Below are 15,556 nucleotides of genomic sequence, written 5' to 3' on the forward strand. Positions count from 1 at the left end.
AAATCAGATGAGTTATCATTCATATGAAGAAAGTTTGTAAAGCAAATAATGTTACTACAGCAATCTTTTGCCTATAAAATAAGAGCATACAGAGGAAGAAAAAAAGTGAGAAAGAAAAGAAGAGAGAGGAGAAGAAGAAGAGAAAGAAGAGAGATACAAAATAAAATACCAGTCAGAAACAGAGTCTGAATCGCCCTTTGTACTTCTATTATTTCACATAACGAAATAAAGTACTACTGCTGCCCTAAGGACGTAGGCACATTTGATGAATCTCGTAAATATTATATCTTATTTATTTTATGTTTCACTGCACACATATCATCGATTTTACAATAATTTCAATATATAACTCCCATAAAATTTAAAAAAACAAAAGGTACTAATCAGTACTTGAAAATATTGCAGTTAATAGTTGTCAAAAAAAGGTACTAATATGCATTATTATCGCGATAATGAACAATCATGCTGGAATTCCTCTCCAAATTATCATTTAATTAATCAATAAATCACAGAATTTACAAGAAAAAAAGAGACCCAATTCAGTAATTTCACTTTGTTAGTCATCTTCCTCCTCGGCAGCTCGCTTCAGCTCCGAAAATTCAATCACAAACTCTGCCTCCGCTCCGATTCGAACCCGGGATGACTCGGTGGATTGACTCACCCACTCAGTTGCCATCTCCATTGCATTCTTCGGAGCTTCATGCATTCGTAACTCGGCCACTCGGCTCAGTAACTCAGTATCCAGTGGCCCCAATAATTAATCACATAATTTCCACGGCAAAAAGAAAAAAAAAAGGGAAATGGAAAAGAGCACCCAACCCAACTGGGATAACTCGTGCGAGCTGATTTTGCACTTGAACTCTGCCGCTTAGCGTTTTACTCTGTTCAATCGATGGCTTTGGAGCGAGACGACGAGGACTGAGTCACACCCGGGCGAGTGAGAGAATCGGTGGGACTTCTTATATGTCTTTATTTTTTCAGAAACCATAAAAAAAAAACCGAGTAAATTCAGCCGGTTTCCGGTAATTTTACCAAATTGTCTTCTCGGAAAATCCACGAAGCAGCGGTCGAGAATCGGCCCACAGTTCGAGGTTACTCCGGGCACCAACGTGGCAGTATTTCTGGAAGTCGTCGACGTTGACTAACCGGGTCGACTTACGCGACTCGGAGCGGGAAATGAATCGGAGAACCTCCTCGAACAGCGACTCGTCGCAGGGGATCGCGAGCGGGCCGCTGTTCGAGAAGCCGTACTCCTCCTCGGCTTGCACAAGGAGCTTTTTGAAGACCGGGTGGTTCAAGTACGACGCGCGCACCACGAATCTGGTGCAGCTGGTGCCCACGCAGACTGCGACGTGTCCAGCGGGAACATCGGAGGGTATGCGCTTGGTGGACGTGCAGGCCTTGCTGCGCCACCGCCGCAGCAACTGGCGGAGCCGCACAATGTGGTGGATCTTGCTGCATTTTCCGAGTCCGTCTGACATTTTCTGGGAAAGTGAAGGAAAATGAGAGACTTCTGAGTTCTGTTTGGTTCGCTGGAAAATATAAGGCGCTGAATGAAAGATTTGGGGGATTGTGCTTCTGAGCCGAGAGGGAGTTATAAAGAGGAGGGGTTTTGAAAGTACCATTGGTTTTGGAGACAATTACATGGGTGCCGCCTGTTGTTTTCACACCTTTTTATTTGGGGCTGATTTGCTGATTCTAGTAGATTTTTATGTTTTGTTGTTGTTGGGCTATTTAGGTAATACCACATAGTTACTCAGTGTAACAGTCTTGTGTTATTTTTTATCATTTGGAAGTAAGAGGTCTTAGGATCGAATATCTTAGATGACGAATTCGAATTCAAATTAGGTTGCCTATTGTGTGGTTTAGCCAAACTCCCATTCCTTAGTGTAAAAATATTGATGAGTTATAATTCTACAGAACCTATCAGACTATTATTTGGCTTGACTATTATTTGGCCAAAAGACCATCAGGCTAACCAAAAGTAGCCCTCTTCTTAGCTCCTTTTTTTGGGCCTAGCTTCACAGTTAAAATAATTTATTCGAATTCAACAGCTAGATTTGAAAGCATCAAATGGTATTTAATTAAGCAATAAATTTAAAATATAATGTTAAGGCTAATAAATTATCGAGGGAGCTATCTTTAGCTCATTCGGTTGGATATGGTATATGAATATGGCTTGACAGTGTTCATTTTAACATAATTTTTTGGGTTAATTACACTAACACCCCCTCAGGTTTATCAAGTTTTCACAAAACCCCTTCACATTTGAGACATTACGCAAACACTCCTCAGGTTTTAATTCTCTTTCATATAACCCCTTCAGTCAAAATTTTGCTTATAGATTTACTAATTTACCCTTATTAATTACTTCAAACTAATAAAGAAAACTTTATAATTGTATAAAATAAAAGAAATTGTTATAGACACTCCAAAATTCATATTGTACACTTCATACTTTCTATTTTTAAAAAGAAAAATACACTTGTGAGAAGTGTAAAATGAGATTTTTGAAATGCTAATAACACTTCCTAAAATAAATTGTAAGTCATTAAACACTTAAAAAAAAAGACAAATACAAAACCATTGGACGAAAACAAACTAAGACAAAAATTTAATTAATTCTTTGAAAATAATATTTTACTAAAAAATAGATACTCATAAAGCAAACAGCCATTCAACTTAATTTTGGAGGCGATAAATTTTTTTTTTTCTTTCATTATTAGGGTTCATAAAGATGACTTTGGAATTGCCCAATCCCAATGGACCAAAATTTAGGGCAAAATTTGAGCAAAAAAAAAAAAAAAAAAACCTAGCAAATTGAGTTGTCCTTTAGGGTGGCAGAAAAAAACCATGGACTAGAAGTTGTGTATCGAAAATTTTAAACAGAGGAAGAAGAAAGAGGTGGTCTTCTTCTTTGAAAAAATTTTAATTATTAATTTAAAAATAATATTTTATTAAGAAATAGACGACAATCGAATCAATCATCGTCCATTATGCCGCACTGTGGGATTGGATTTGGTTCATTACGGTTTTTTTGTTTGGAAGAAACGAGAAGTTTAGAGTGATTTTAAGAGAGGTTACATGTCCCTGCGAATACTGCCGGTTCAATTTGTTTGCTCTTATGAATTAAGCTGCTTCACTGATCTTGTACGGTGTTTTTTTTTTTTTCACGTCGTCGATGCTGGTGTGTCAACCACACTATATTTGTGGGACTAATATTTTCTTAATTATTATTGCTAATCTCGATTTTGTTTGTGTAAAATTATAAATATTTTACACAATGTTGGAGATGGGGAGTAGGGGTGGTTCGATATGGGATACCGAACTGAAACCTTAGTCCCGATTCCCAAACCGAAAATTTCGAGATTCCTAATTTCAAGACCGATCTCAAACCAAATTTTTGGAAATCCAAATTTTTGGGAATCCCGAAATATTTTGGGCTTTTCAGCTATAATAACTTGGATGTGGCTGTGGAGTGTACAGAATAGCTAATCTACACTCAGGGCGGGCCCTGAGAATTTGGGGGCCCTAGACGAGCATTCGAAGTGGGGCCCTAAAATTCTATGATCTCCGGTTCTTTGTATATTGATTTGTATAAAAAAGAATTCGCCAAATACATAAAAAGTTTGATTTTCACATCAAATATCATTAAAAATTAATATCAAAAGAAGATAAATATACAAACATTATTTAAACATTACATGATTCACGTTTTTAGACACAAATGTACTAACTATTTGCAGTCAAGAGTCTAAGATTGAGAGTGAAGAACAATAAAACTTGATGATCAAGAGATTAAATAACAATAAAACTTGATTGACGAGTATAATAAATTTCACATCAATTGTTTCTCTTATGTTTTTTTTTTCTTCTAAAATCAACATCACACTAACGAATTGAATATTAAAATAATCCATTGATTAAAAAGTTATTGAAAAGAAAAATATAAATTCAAAGTTTTGATTACCTTAAAGTACAATCTTTAAAACTATATGATAGTTGGTTTAAACATTCAATAGAAATGGAGAGAATGGGAAGTTGGTTTAAACATTCGATAGAAAATGGAGAGAATGAGAAGTTGAAAGAAAAAAAGATTGCAAAGAGACTTGAGTTTTATAACTTTAAATGCATTTGGCCAGATGGATTGAGAGTTGGACAAATGGATTGGCAGTAAATTTGAAAAACAAGAAAAATCAAGAAAAATTTAGTAACTAAAAGGCAGCTTCGTGTTTCGAACTCAACACCCCAAGAAAAATGAAGCCAACATTTCCACTGCACTAACAAATGAATTATGATATTTCTTACTTTTTTTATATTTATATGTTAATTACAAGATATAAAAAATTTTTGGGGGTCCTAGGCGGGCGCCTACTTAGGCTACCCTCAGGGCCGGCCCTGTCTGCACTGCATATCTTAGCTGTGCAGTGAAGTGATCAACATAAAAGAACAACACCACCTATCCATTAAACACCACGAAATGAGCAAGACCATTTATTAGTTTGAAACATAATATCAACACATGAGTCATGACTAATAAATTTCCAGATTAACTATCAATTTTAAGTTTTAACTACTTATTTCAACTAATTAACAAATACACACATTGCCCACAATTATATTCCAAAAAGGATGTTGTGTAAAGCAAACCCAAGTATACAATATACTACAGAAAGTGACTTCATTCAAACCAACTGCTCAACACACCATTTTTTTTCTTAAGATATCTCATTTCAGATTTGTCCTTCTATATCACCAAATATATATACTCTCTCAAGACTCATCATGTCAACAGTTGAGTCAGAGAAGCGGGATATGAACTTATAGTTTACATGTGTGCAAGTGTTCCCGTGAGTGAGGATCTGTGCATGTGTAAACAATTTAAAAGCACAGATAATGTCATGCTTTGATGACCATTCCAGCAAAACGTTTTACAAGGAACAAAGAAACAAAAGTAAAAAAGCTCTGATTGCATAAGGTATTTTAGAAAACATGATTTACGTCAGGCTTCCTCCGCCCTTTAACCTCTCATTCCCTCTATAACCTCTATGTCGATTCAAAATCCCTAATTCCAAAAGCCCTAATTCAGAAACCCTAATTTCAGAAACTCCTAATTCCAAAAGCCCTAATTACCCTAATTTCAGAATTCCTAATTCAGAAATCCAAATTCAAAATCCCTAATCGAATTTGGAATCAAACAATTTGTATGAACTTTGGTTGAGTTTATTGCAGGAATTTCTTACCTTTTGTAGTGAGGAGGAGTGCGGACTGAGACCGAGAGCTCGATTCAGGAGCCGAATTCGGGTGGTATGGACAGTGGGTGAAGGCGTGATTCTAGTGAGGAGTGAGGCTTGAGAGGAATGAGGACTGGTGTGGGTAGATTCAGGATTCAGGCGATGGATGTGGGAGGAGAGACAAATCGGCGAGGAGAGTGGTAAGGTTCCGTTCAGAAGATACTGAGGTGAGGTGAGTGTCGAGAGATAGAGAGAGAGTCAGAGACTGGGTTTGATAACTTTGATTTCGGGATTGGATCGGTATTGGGTACCGAAATTTTCGAGAATTTCGATTTGGGATTTTTTCGGTTTGGTTTCGGGAATTTTTCGGTTTGGTTTGGGATTTCTTTCCAGCCCTAATGGAGAGATCCTTTTTTTGGTTTGTTCAAAAGTTGAATGGGTAGTGGTGATGGAGAAGGGAGGAGATGGGATGGGAGGGAAAGAAGAAGATGAACACTTTTTTTTTAATAAAATATTATTTTTAAAGTAATAAATAAATTTCCTTTCTTAATTTGTTTTTGTCAACGTGGTCTTCTTCTTGTCCTTTTTAAAGTGTTTAATGACTTATAATTTATTTTATACAATTATAAAGTTTTTCTATTAGTTTTAAGTAATTATTAAGGGTAAATTAGTAACTTTATAAGGAAAATTTTGACTGAAGGGGGTTATATGAAAGGGAATTATAACATGAGGGGGTGTTTGTGTAATGTCTCAAGTGTGAGATGGTTTTGTGAAAACTCGATAAACCTCAAGGTGTGTTAGTGTAATTAACCCAATAATTGTTTGCAGAGGTATAATTCTGGACATGACTATATTTAACCATTTCAATTGAAGACGACCTAAATTATGACTGTACTATCAATGCCTCGCACGCTTTGATAGTACGGTCATAAGGTATTAGGATTTCTACTATAGTCCATTTATGGGTAGGACTTTATTAGATTGAAGCCTGTAAATGTGTGAGGTCCTTGCTCGTTCTGCAATCATCACAAGCCATCCGTTTCTTATATGGTTCTCGTGATTAAGGTGCAGTAGGGAGCAGAAAATCTCGAGTTCTTCCGTGGAGATTATTATCTCATTCATCATGTCGAGCTCGCAAGATTAATTTACTCATTATGTTTTAATGGTATGAAACTGATAATAACTTGCAATTAGATGGATTGAATTTCATGTTCCATTGCATGAGTTTTTCATTATGGATTGTTTTCAAACCTGCTAATGACGATCAACTCTTTTTCTTAATTATTAATTCGCGCCGATGAACTAGAATTAAAAAAAAAAAAAAAAAAAAAAATTTGGACGCCGAACTGAAAATTGAAAACTGAAGGCTCGTATTGCTTTTAATTCAATATAAGAAATTGAACTCCGAGCTGAAAATTGAAAACTCGTAACCCATGACCAAATGCGTATACAATACTCGTGAAGAAAAAAAGGAAACACGAAAGTATATTTTCTGTATAAGTGGTTGAACCGAAACTATCACCACCAACGGAAGATGCTTTTTGGCTGCTCCAAAATATTAAAATTATTTATAGAAGTTATTCAAAAAGTGCAACGATTTTGTATTCTCGAAATCTGACCTTTACCCCGTGTGCAAGGATGCCCCATCTTTCCATTTCTTTATAGGAATGTGCTATTCACACACCCTATTTTACTTCTCACACACCCATTGATAATTTTTATCCGTTGATCTTCTTTCATTCATCCGATCCGAATGCCGAAAATTAAAAAGGTGTGTGAGAAGTAAAATAAGGTGTGTGGATATCACACCCCTTCTTTATATCCCCCAAAACAAAGAGCCAAAAATGTCCCCCTCCTAATCACTTTTTAGCTCAGAGATAATTAGAGTAGTGGTCTCTTAACTTTTGCTCAATTGAAACTTTGGTTTCTGAATTAAAAATTCGCAAGTATTGATACCTAAAGTTGTAATAATGTGGAGCAGTGGTTATTTTGACCAACTCCGTTAGAACTTCGATCCATTTTTTACCCCTTTAAACCTTTTATTTTGGATGAAAGTTCGAAAAGAAATAACGAAAATAATCATTGCTCCATATTATAACAAGTTCAAAAATCAATACACTCACATATTTTTAGTTCAAGAACCAAATTCCGTTAGAATTATAATTCAGGAACCATTGCCAATTTTCTCTTTTATTTGCCCATAGTTTTAGCATCCCACCTGATCGAAATTTCAGATTTATTTTTTTAATCGTAACCCTGATGTCGCGACATCTGGCACTTAACTAACCATCTAAGATCAATTATTTTCCAATATCTCGATTTGGAATACTTAAAATTTGATAAAAAAATAAAATAAAATAATGCACTATGAAAACTAGGTCAAATAATATGAGCTAATATAAGATGCAACAACAGGTCCACGTGCATGTTATGGGAGGTAGGGTGCATCCCCCGAACCAGGGATGAAGTCAGAGATTTGTATGAGCGGGAGCATCCTCAAATAATAAAGTCATAATTAAAAATCTCAAGAATTTATTGAACAAAACACTAATATATTAATCCATAAAGTTTTTCATACAACATATTACAATATTCCTTGAATCGTTTTCATGTTTTGAAAGTGTTGCATAACAATATCATTACCAATACCATTAAATATCTCTTTATATAAAAAATAATCGTTTTATCATTCATCCTTTGATCTCTAAATTAGAAAGCTAAATTCTAAATTGAAATGCCAAAAACAAATTAATGAAGTAAAGTTGTATAAAATACCTTGTGGAGTAAAATTCTTGTGTTGAATTTTGATAATTGATTACTTGAACTCCAACTAACACTCCAAAATTCAATTGAGTTTTGGTTGAATGAAAGGGGAGGAAAGATCTGGAGAAGTTGAGGACTGAAATTGCTTTGTCGTACGTGGTGGGATGAGTTTTGTGTGAATTAACGACAACCTAGGGTTAGAAAAACGGGGAGACACAATTAAATTAATTGTTAATTAAATTATCATCAGGTATGGCATTTGGGATCCAAAACGGTAGACTAATTTAGAGCTTGTTATTAAAAATTGGAACGCAACCATACATTTTTTTTAAATGAGTGGGGGCATCCGCCCCCTAGGCCTACACTAGTTCCGTCCTTACCACGAAGGTCACGTTAGTTTGCATGGTTAGTTTTGGCGCCCTCACTCGCTCACTTGTTAGGATTTAAGGATCATGGTTCAGTGTTCTGTGTTTTTTTTTTTAACAAAACACGATCTTCAACCAAATCCTAGCAATATAGTGCTATGATCTCCTCTTTGTCGCAATTAACATTTGGTCCACATTTATAATTTTCCCCGACTTTGTTTTCTTCCACTTTTAATCTATCCCCCTCTTTGTTTCTACTAGGACAAAATATCAGAAAGATTTGAGGAATATATGCAAGATTTAGTTGACATGACTATATCTATTTTAAGTTATTTTAGTTTATAAGGTTAAGATTTGAATTTAAGTGCAAACAGCGAGCACACTAATCTAATCAGTTAAGCTAATCCATATACGCGTCATATATGTAGAACTTGAGGAAAGGAAAATGACTTTTGCACTCACACTATCTGTCTGCCATAGAACATTCGTAGAATATGAAGAAGGAAAAATAACTTTGCACCCAGAGTCAATTTTTTAGACGTACCGCTGAATAAACCAAAGAATAATCCATAAATAAAAACATAGGTAAAATGCAAAAGTGTAAAACCAGCGTGTGAAAATTATTGTACAAGTGGGTAAAGTGGAAAGAGAAATGCTAAAGAGAATCTCTCAAAGTGAGAATCTTCATGAACTATCTGCTCTCTCATAGTTTAACGCTAATTTTGTGCCAACATTATAAAATAGGGAATTGTTATTGGCACTCCAAAAATCTCATTTTGCACTCCAAACTTTCTATAATTAGAAAGAAAAATACACTTCTGAAGTGTGTAGAATGAAAATTTTGAAATGCTAATAACAATTCTAATAAAATATTGTGCAAAAAATAAGAAGTGACAGTGAATATATAAAGAATCTCCTTAGTCATCTCTAAAGAAGATGTCAAATTTTAAACATAAATTTTGAATTTGACAGCCTATATGACATTTTGACATCTTTCAAAATTTTACTCTCTACCCTATATTTCAAATTAAATATTATTTGATTACACTATTTTCTTTTCTTTTTATTTTATTAAACTATTATTTTCGGGGTTTGGAATGAAGACTCCAGAGTCCCAACCCACCCCCACTCCTACGCATAGAGAAAGAGAGAGAGAGAGCTCCCATTTCCTTCCGAGATAAACGAAAGAGGTAAGTAGGCATGCACTCAATTCTCACCCTTTGTTTTCAATTACGTATTCTCTGACTTTCCATCCAATTTTAAGTTTTAACCAAATATCGGATTCTTTGCCATTCATCATGACGATATCTGGTCTGATTGATTACTTTTTTTTCATAAATACTTGCTTGGTTGTTGAGAAAAGCATAAGAAAAGTCATCAAACCAAAAAAGAAAAAGAGCTTAAGAAACTAAATTATGGATTGTTGACTTTAAATAGGGTTTTTGGAAATTAAGTTACAGCCTTTGAACGGTTTCAAGAGTTCTTATTTGAGGTATCCTCCTTTAATTTTTCTATGTTCAGTTTGGTTGTCAAGAAAATTAAAGCGCTGTCACCTTTTTCTTCTTCTCGCCTTTCTTCAACTCCTCGACGAAGAGCTCCACCAGCTTCCCGCCGTCCGGCTTGATCAACCCGTTTGAAATTTGGAGCCTTTGGCAAGTTCTGGGCTTGGAGAGTTGCAGATCTGATAAAAAAATATTTGACAACGAAGGGGAGAGCTGCTACTCCATGTCATGCAACATCAAATTTGGCTTTTCGGTTAGAAAATATTGTAATTATCTGTTTTTACTGTTATTGCTGATTTGAACATTTTAACATCTTCTTTAGAGATTAAACACCGATTGCCTGCCTAATTTCAAACATTATTTTTATTTGAATTTTTGAAATTTATGGGGGTAATAAGGGGTCCAAGGTCCCACGAAGTGATGCCGGGGCGAAGTTCCATATCCGAGTGCGCGGTTAAACTCGTTATCCCACGTCAGTGTCAGGGGTTGATATGGCACGGCCACTCGTCTCGGGACGCATGACAATGGATCCTGCAGTCAGCTACTAGGGTCGGCATTGTGGTGGGTCTCACATGTGGGACCCTGTGTCCTCTAAATTAGCTAATGGAAGTTTTGGCCTTCGAAAAGGCTTTCAGGTTCGGAAGAGATTTTTCAGTATGGTTGAAACATGAGATGATATATCTTGTGTTATTGTAGAATTGTGAGATATATGTGTTACAAAATTAATAATTTAAAAAATAAAATTTCTCACATGTAGTGTATCACTAATGTTCTGATCACAATGAAAATTTTCTCTAAATTCAAAGGGTGCCACGGGCGTCACAGACCCACAGACGGAGGACAAGGAGAGGGTTCGAATGAATGAGGATTCTCTTTGGGTTCCTTTTGTGAGGATCATGGAGATCCTTAAGTCATGTCAGTTTATCGTATATTGTGTTGTCATAAATTATTTTAAATATTTTTATTTAAAATTAAATATGAATAGTATCTGACAAAAATTAATCTCATGATATACAATAAATATATACGATTTGAGAATTTCCAAGATTCTCACAAAGAAGATCCGAAGAGGATCATGAACTCTCATCTTCTCATCCTCTCATCCTCTCATCCTCGTACGGGCTGTCGTAATTAAAAGCAAAAAGCAAAAAATATATGCACCGTATGCTATTGCAGGCAAACCATGATCTAAAAGAAAAATGCTCTTTATTTGACCAAAAAGCAAAAATATATGCACTTTATTTGACAAATAAAAAAAAATAAAAACCAAACCGTGACAAGAATCCCATCCAAATTTTGTTGATAATATAAACTATAAAGTAACACCAATGGTGCTCTTAATTCTAATTACAGCACCTGATTTGATCATTATTTGGTGTATTAACTTGTTGAATAGCCCACTAATACAACAAAGTAGTGATATTCCTTTTTCGTTATAATTTAAATGGAATATGTCATATTCAGCTCACGAGATTACGAGTTTCATAACTAATTATTATAGATGTTGTAAATCCTATTGGATATGAATGCTTGAAATTACCACGATCATGGTTCATTGAGTTGTACAATTTTTTATTTAATTGTACATTTGCCACATTAAGTGAGGAATGCAACTAAGCTTCAACAGTCTACAACACCGTCTGATTGGTGTAAGTACACTGTTTGATGGTTGTTTGGAAGTGTTCGTGCTTTCTGTTCCACTGAAAATCTTTTGATTAGGAGCTATAAAATAAGTTTAAAAAGTACTTAAAGAGACACACAAAGGTAAGCTTGTAATTGCTTTTGACGTCCAATCCAAAGAGAAAAAGAAAGTAATAGCCAGCCATGGACGGTGGAATGTAGACGTGGGCACTTTTTTGTATGTAAGTTTGTTTATCTGATCATAACTTACAACTTTTGTTGCTAATGAGCATCGTATTTGGCCTTAATGTTTGGTTTAGGGAATGTCCTTTATCGTTTTTATAGTTAATCCACTGATTAAGCTTTTTTCATGGCAGTCGAGTCGGACGATGGGTGACATTGTAAGCTGGCACATCCCAATTGCCAAAGCTAGTTTAGTGACGTACGTTCTAATCACTAATTGTTAATTAACTTAATTAACACTCTCCTTAATCGGTCGACTTTTTCTTTGCGTTTATTATTTTTAAATTTTTGATGTTTTGGATTTTATGTTGTAACCACTTTCGGTATACGTCCGCAGTAATGGTTTTTTTTTTTTTCCTTCTGTTTTTGGGGAGTACAGGTTGTACAGTCGCCGCAGGGCCGCCACGTAGTGGTTATTAACCTGAAGTTCTGCTTAATTGTTTTGGATTGGCTTGTCGATTTGTGATTTGTTTAATTAGGGTGATTAAGATTAATACAAACATCAGCAGGGAGGGTTGCAACATAGTGTGCCTCGTACTGGAAACAAACTACGAGCAAGTTCTTACATGGTACAGATCTAAGTACTAATCTTCATCAGACTAGTGCATGCAACAGAAACATATAGAAGATGGTTTTTTTTTTTTTTTTTTTTTTTTTTTTTGGTAACAAACAAGAGATAGTGATTAGTGAAAAGGATTGTCTTTTGTCCCCGCTTAATTAGCTTCACTAATTAGGACATGTTTTACCGTCCAGTGTCAGAACACTGCAGCATCACCATGTATTGCTTTTCAATTAATCTTATCCGATTTGGAATCTTGGATAGCTGGATGATAAAAATTTGATGTGTTAATTGTTTATATTTTTGAAGTTAATCCCGAATATTACTGATATTATTAAAGCTCGTATATATATGACGCGTGAAATTCCAGTGCAAGAGTTTTGAAATGAATGTTAATCAAAATTAATCTTAATAAAGGAGGAATAATTACCTCATGACTAGTACTGTGAAATATATATCATTACGTAATTCTCAATTGACATGTACTGCTAATGTGCACTTGGGGAACATATATAGTTGCATCGTTTGTTAGTAGAATGCAAGATTGATTTCACTACACGTGAGCTCATTGAGACAATTTGATTATTCAATATCTTGACGTCTGATGTAAATTTTTTTATTCATATCTAATAAAGCTTATCAATTCATAGAGGGAAAATAATACCAGTTGGAGAAGTACTAATTTATATATTGTCTAAACAATCAAGAAAAGGGGAAGGGAGTGAGTGATTACTAATTAATTAGGACGACATTATCCATGCTGTTAATCAATTTGAAGCACGCATGTACGTACACCTGTTGAGTGTTGACATTGTCATTGTCACGTTTTCTAGTTTGCAAACACGCCTTTAATTAAATACTTAATTATATATATATGTGTGTGTATGTACACCTAAAATAAAATGGCATTGCAATTTAATTAATTAAGAACCGCTACCAAAAATCAAAAGAAGTGGCATCGTCTATTTGATTTATGAATGTCTTGCTCCAAATTGTATATATATAATAAATATCCCAGGTTGGAATTAAGCAAACAGCTCATGTGATTCTTCTTTGACTCAAGTTTCTCTTAATTCATCATATTAATTATATAGTTTATCTTAAGAAATGAAACATGAAAACGGAATATAGGGGAACCATTTCAAATCTGAAACTCGAGTTCACATTATAACTGATTACTGACCTAAATATATATTCATAAAAATATACAGAGAAAAAAACATTTAAAACATTTTTTCTTAGAAAAAAAAAAAAAAAAGTTGGTGGTGAAGCCACGACAATTCACCATTTTGGGGGTTGAGAAGACACACAGAGGCGTAACAACCTCTCCATGGCTAACATCGTGTGATTCACCAACGTAAGGAATCAAATCCATGATCAACCGTGTGAAATAGCCTGAAATTCACACCAACCACTAGACCGTTATGTGGTGGTTAACTTTTCAAACAATCTGAATAGGTGAATAATCAATTCCATCCAAACAGATTAAAAAAAAGAAGGAAATAGATGAATAAAAAATGAATTTATAAATGTTTAAAACAATGTGGAATCTGGAGGGGTGAAGGAAGAGGTTACGCTGAATGTACAGTTATGCGCCTCACCGTTCAAGCAAGTTAATTGGAAAGAAGAGGAGGAGGAAGAAGAAGAAGCCACCGCATGGTGCATGCTTCATCCTCCTGTTAAATGTCAAAGTACTGTTTTATTGACGTGTGTGTTTGAGTAGCTACATATTTTCGTTAAACATGGATGCATGCCTGCATGTTATTGGTTGAATATGCATGCGTATGGCAAATCTATATATTTTGACATCTCTCCTTGTTCTTCATTACTCTCTATCTAAACGTTCAATTGAAAATTCAAATTTCATTTGTTTGGTATAGAGAGGATTTTCATCCAGGAAAATTAGTATAATATTATAAATTAATTTTCTTTTGACTCTGGATGTAGTTGGTTTGAGCATCCTTCCCCTACTGTTTATTGTGCTAGAAAAAATATTTGCACATATATTTTGACCCCCCTAAACAAAAGAAAAAGAGTCTAAATTTGAATTTCCTCTGTAAATTAGATTAAATTAAAATATTATTTTATAAAAATAAATAATAAAAAAAGCAAATAGTGGGGGATGTAAGTGGAAACTTATGGATAAAGAAGACGGCGAGGGCAGCAGATGTGATGAGTCATTAGGTTTCCGTGCAACCGAAAGCAGAAGACAGTACAGATAGAAGTGCACTCAGCAGAAAAAGCTAATACGTGCGTGCAAAATATGGGACATTTTTTTTTATAGAAAATTTTCACGAAAGGTTTCTGGTACTATTTATTTTAACGAAAAATTATATTTTTACATTAAAAAGTTAATTCTAGTATTATTTACTTTATTTTTTATTTTATCCTTATTATTAAAACTCAAAAATTTTAAATCATTTTCATTAATTTTTATTTTTTTATATCCAACACACAAACCCGCCACTACTCACAAACCCGCCACGACTTCCAGCTTTTCTGAACCACACGATGCCATCATGATTTGGACGGTGAACACAAACAAAGTTTCAAGAATCTAAGAACCTCTAAATATCGATCAACATTCTGCATTATTTGTGATTCTTTCTCTTCTGATATAAAGATATATACCTGAAACAAAAGAGCAATGAATCGAGAGAGATTACCAGCAATCTATAGAGTCACATGCCACATGGGGGTGGATTTATCATCATATATGAAGGTAATGCCAATCAGATCATAGCCAAATGGCCAGCTATGTGCGTACGATGTATGTGATGATATATCATCATATAGTTGCTTATCTGCAAGACTGTAACCAACAAAACCACTATTTATCCTAATTATTATCATCATTGCTCATTCCCAAGAAAATCCAGAGAGAGAGGCCATGACACCCATATGCCTCCAAGCCCTCATGCATTAACGGCCGCCCTCTTGCCTTCAATCATTGATTAATTCCGTTTTTTGTTACTTGGATCAAACCAGGAAAACGAATAGCATCTAGTATATTCCATGTCGAAAATTCTACTTTGCTTCAGTGGATGGCATGCACCAAAGCAATGTATGGTATGTGCTTAAGAATTCAACGATATAACGACCAAAAATTTTAATGTACGCTGTATTCTTGTGCACACTAAAAAACCCTTAATTCATAATTGAACTTTAACAATTGACATAATATTATAGAATTTACAGGACTATGCTATAGAATGATGATATCATATCCCAATTACGTTTTAGCCAGGAAAATAGTATTGATAGTAGAAC

The 15,556-nt window shown here is 34.7% G+C and overlaps 1 protein-coding gene across 1 annotated transcript; it reads right to left on the reverse strand.

Annotated features, from left to right (window-relative positions):
* Window positions 1-484: 484 nt before the first annotated feature.
* Window positions 485-1,550, reverse strand: LOC137718825 (protein SMALL AUXIN UP-REGULATED RNA 12-like). The gene has a single exon (XM_068458363.1). The coding sequence runs from the start codon at window positions 1,479-1,481 to the stop codon at window positions 1,029-1,031; it is 453 nt and encodes a 150-aa protein (XP_068314464.1). The 5' UTR covers window positions 1,482-1,550; the 3' UTR covers window positions 485-1,028.
* Window positions 1,551-15,556: the final 14,006 nt, after the last annotated feature.

The sequence above is a fragment of the Pyrus communis genome, chromosome 15 (assembly GCF_963583255.1).
Source record: "Pyrus communis chromosome 15, drPyrComm1.1, whole genome shotgun sequence".
Taxonomy (NCBI): Eukaryota; Viridiplantae; Streptophyta; class Magnoliopsida; order Rosales; family Rosaceae; genus Pyrus; species Pyrus communis.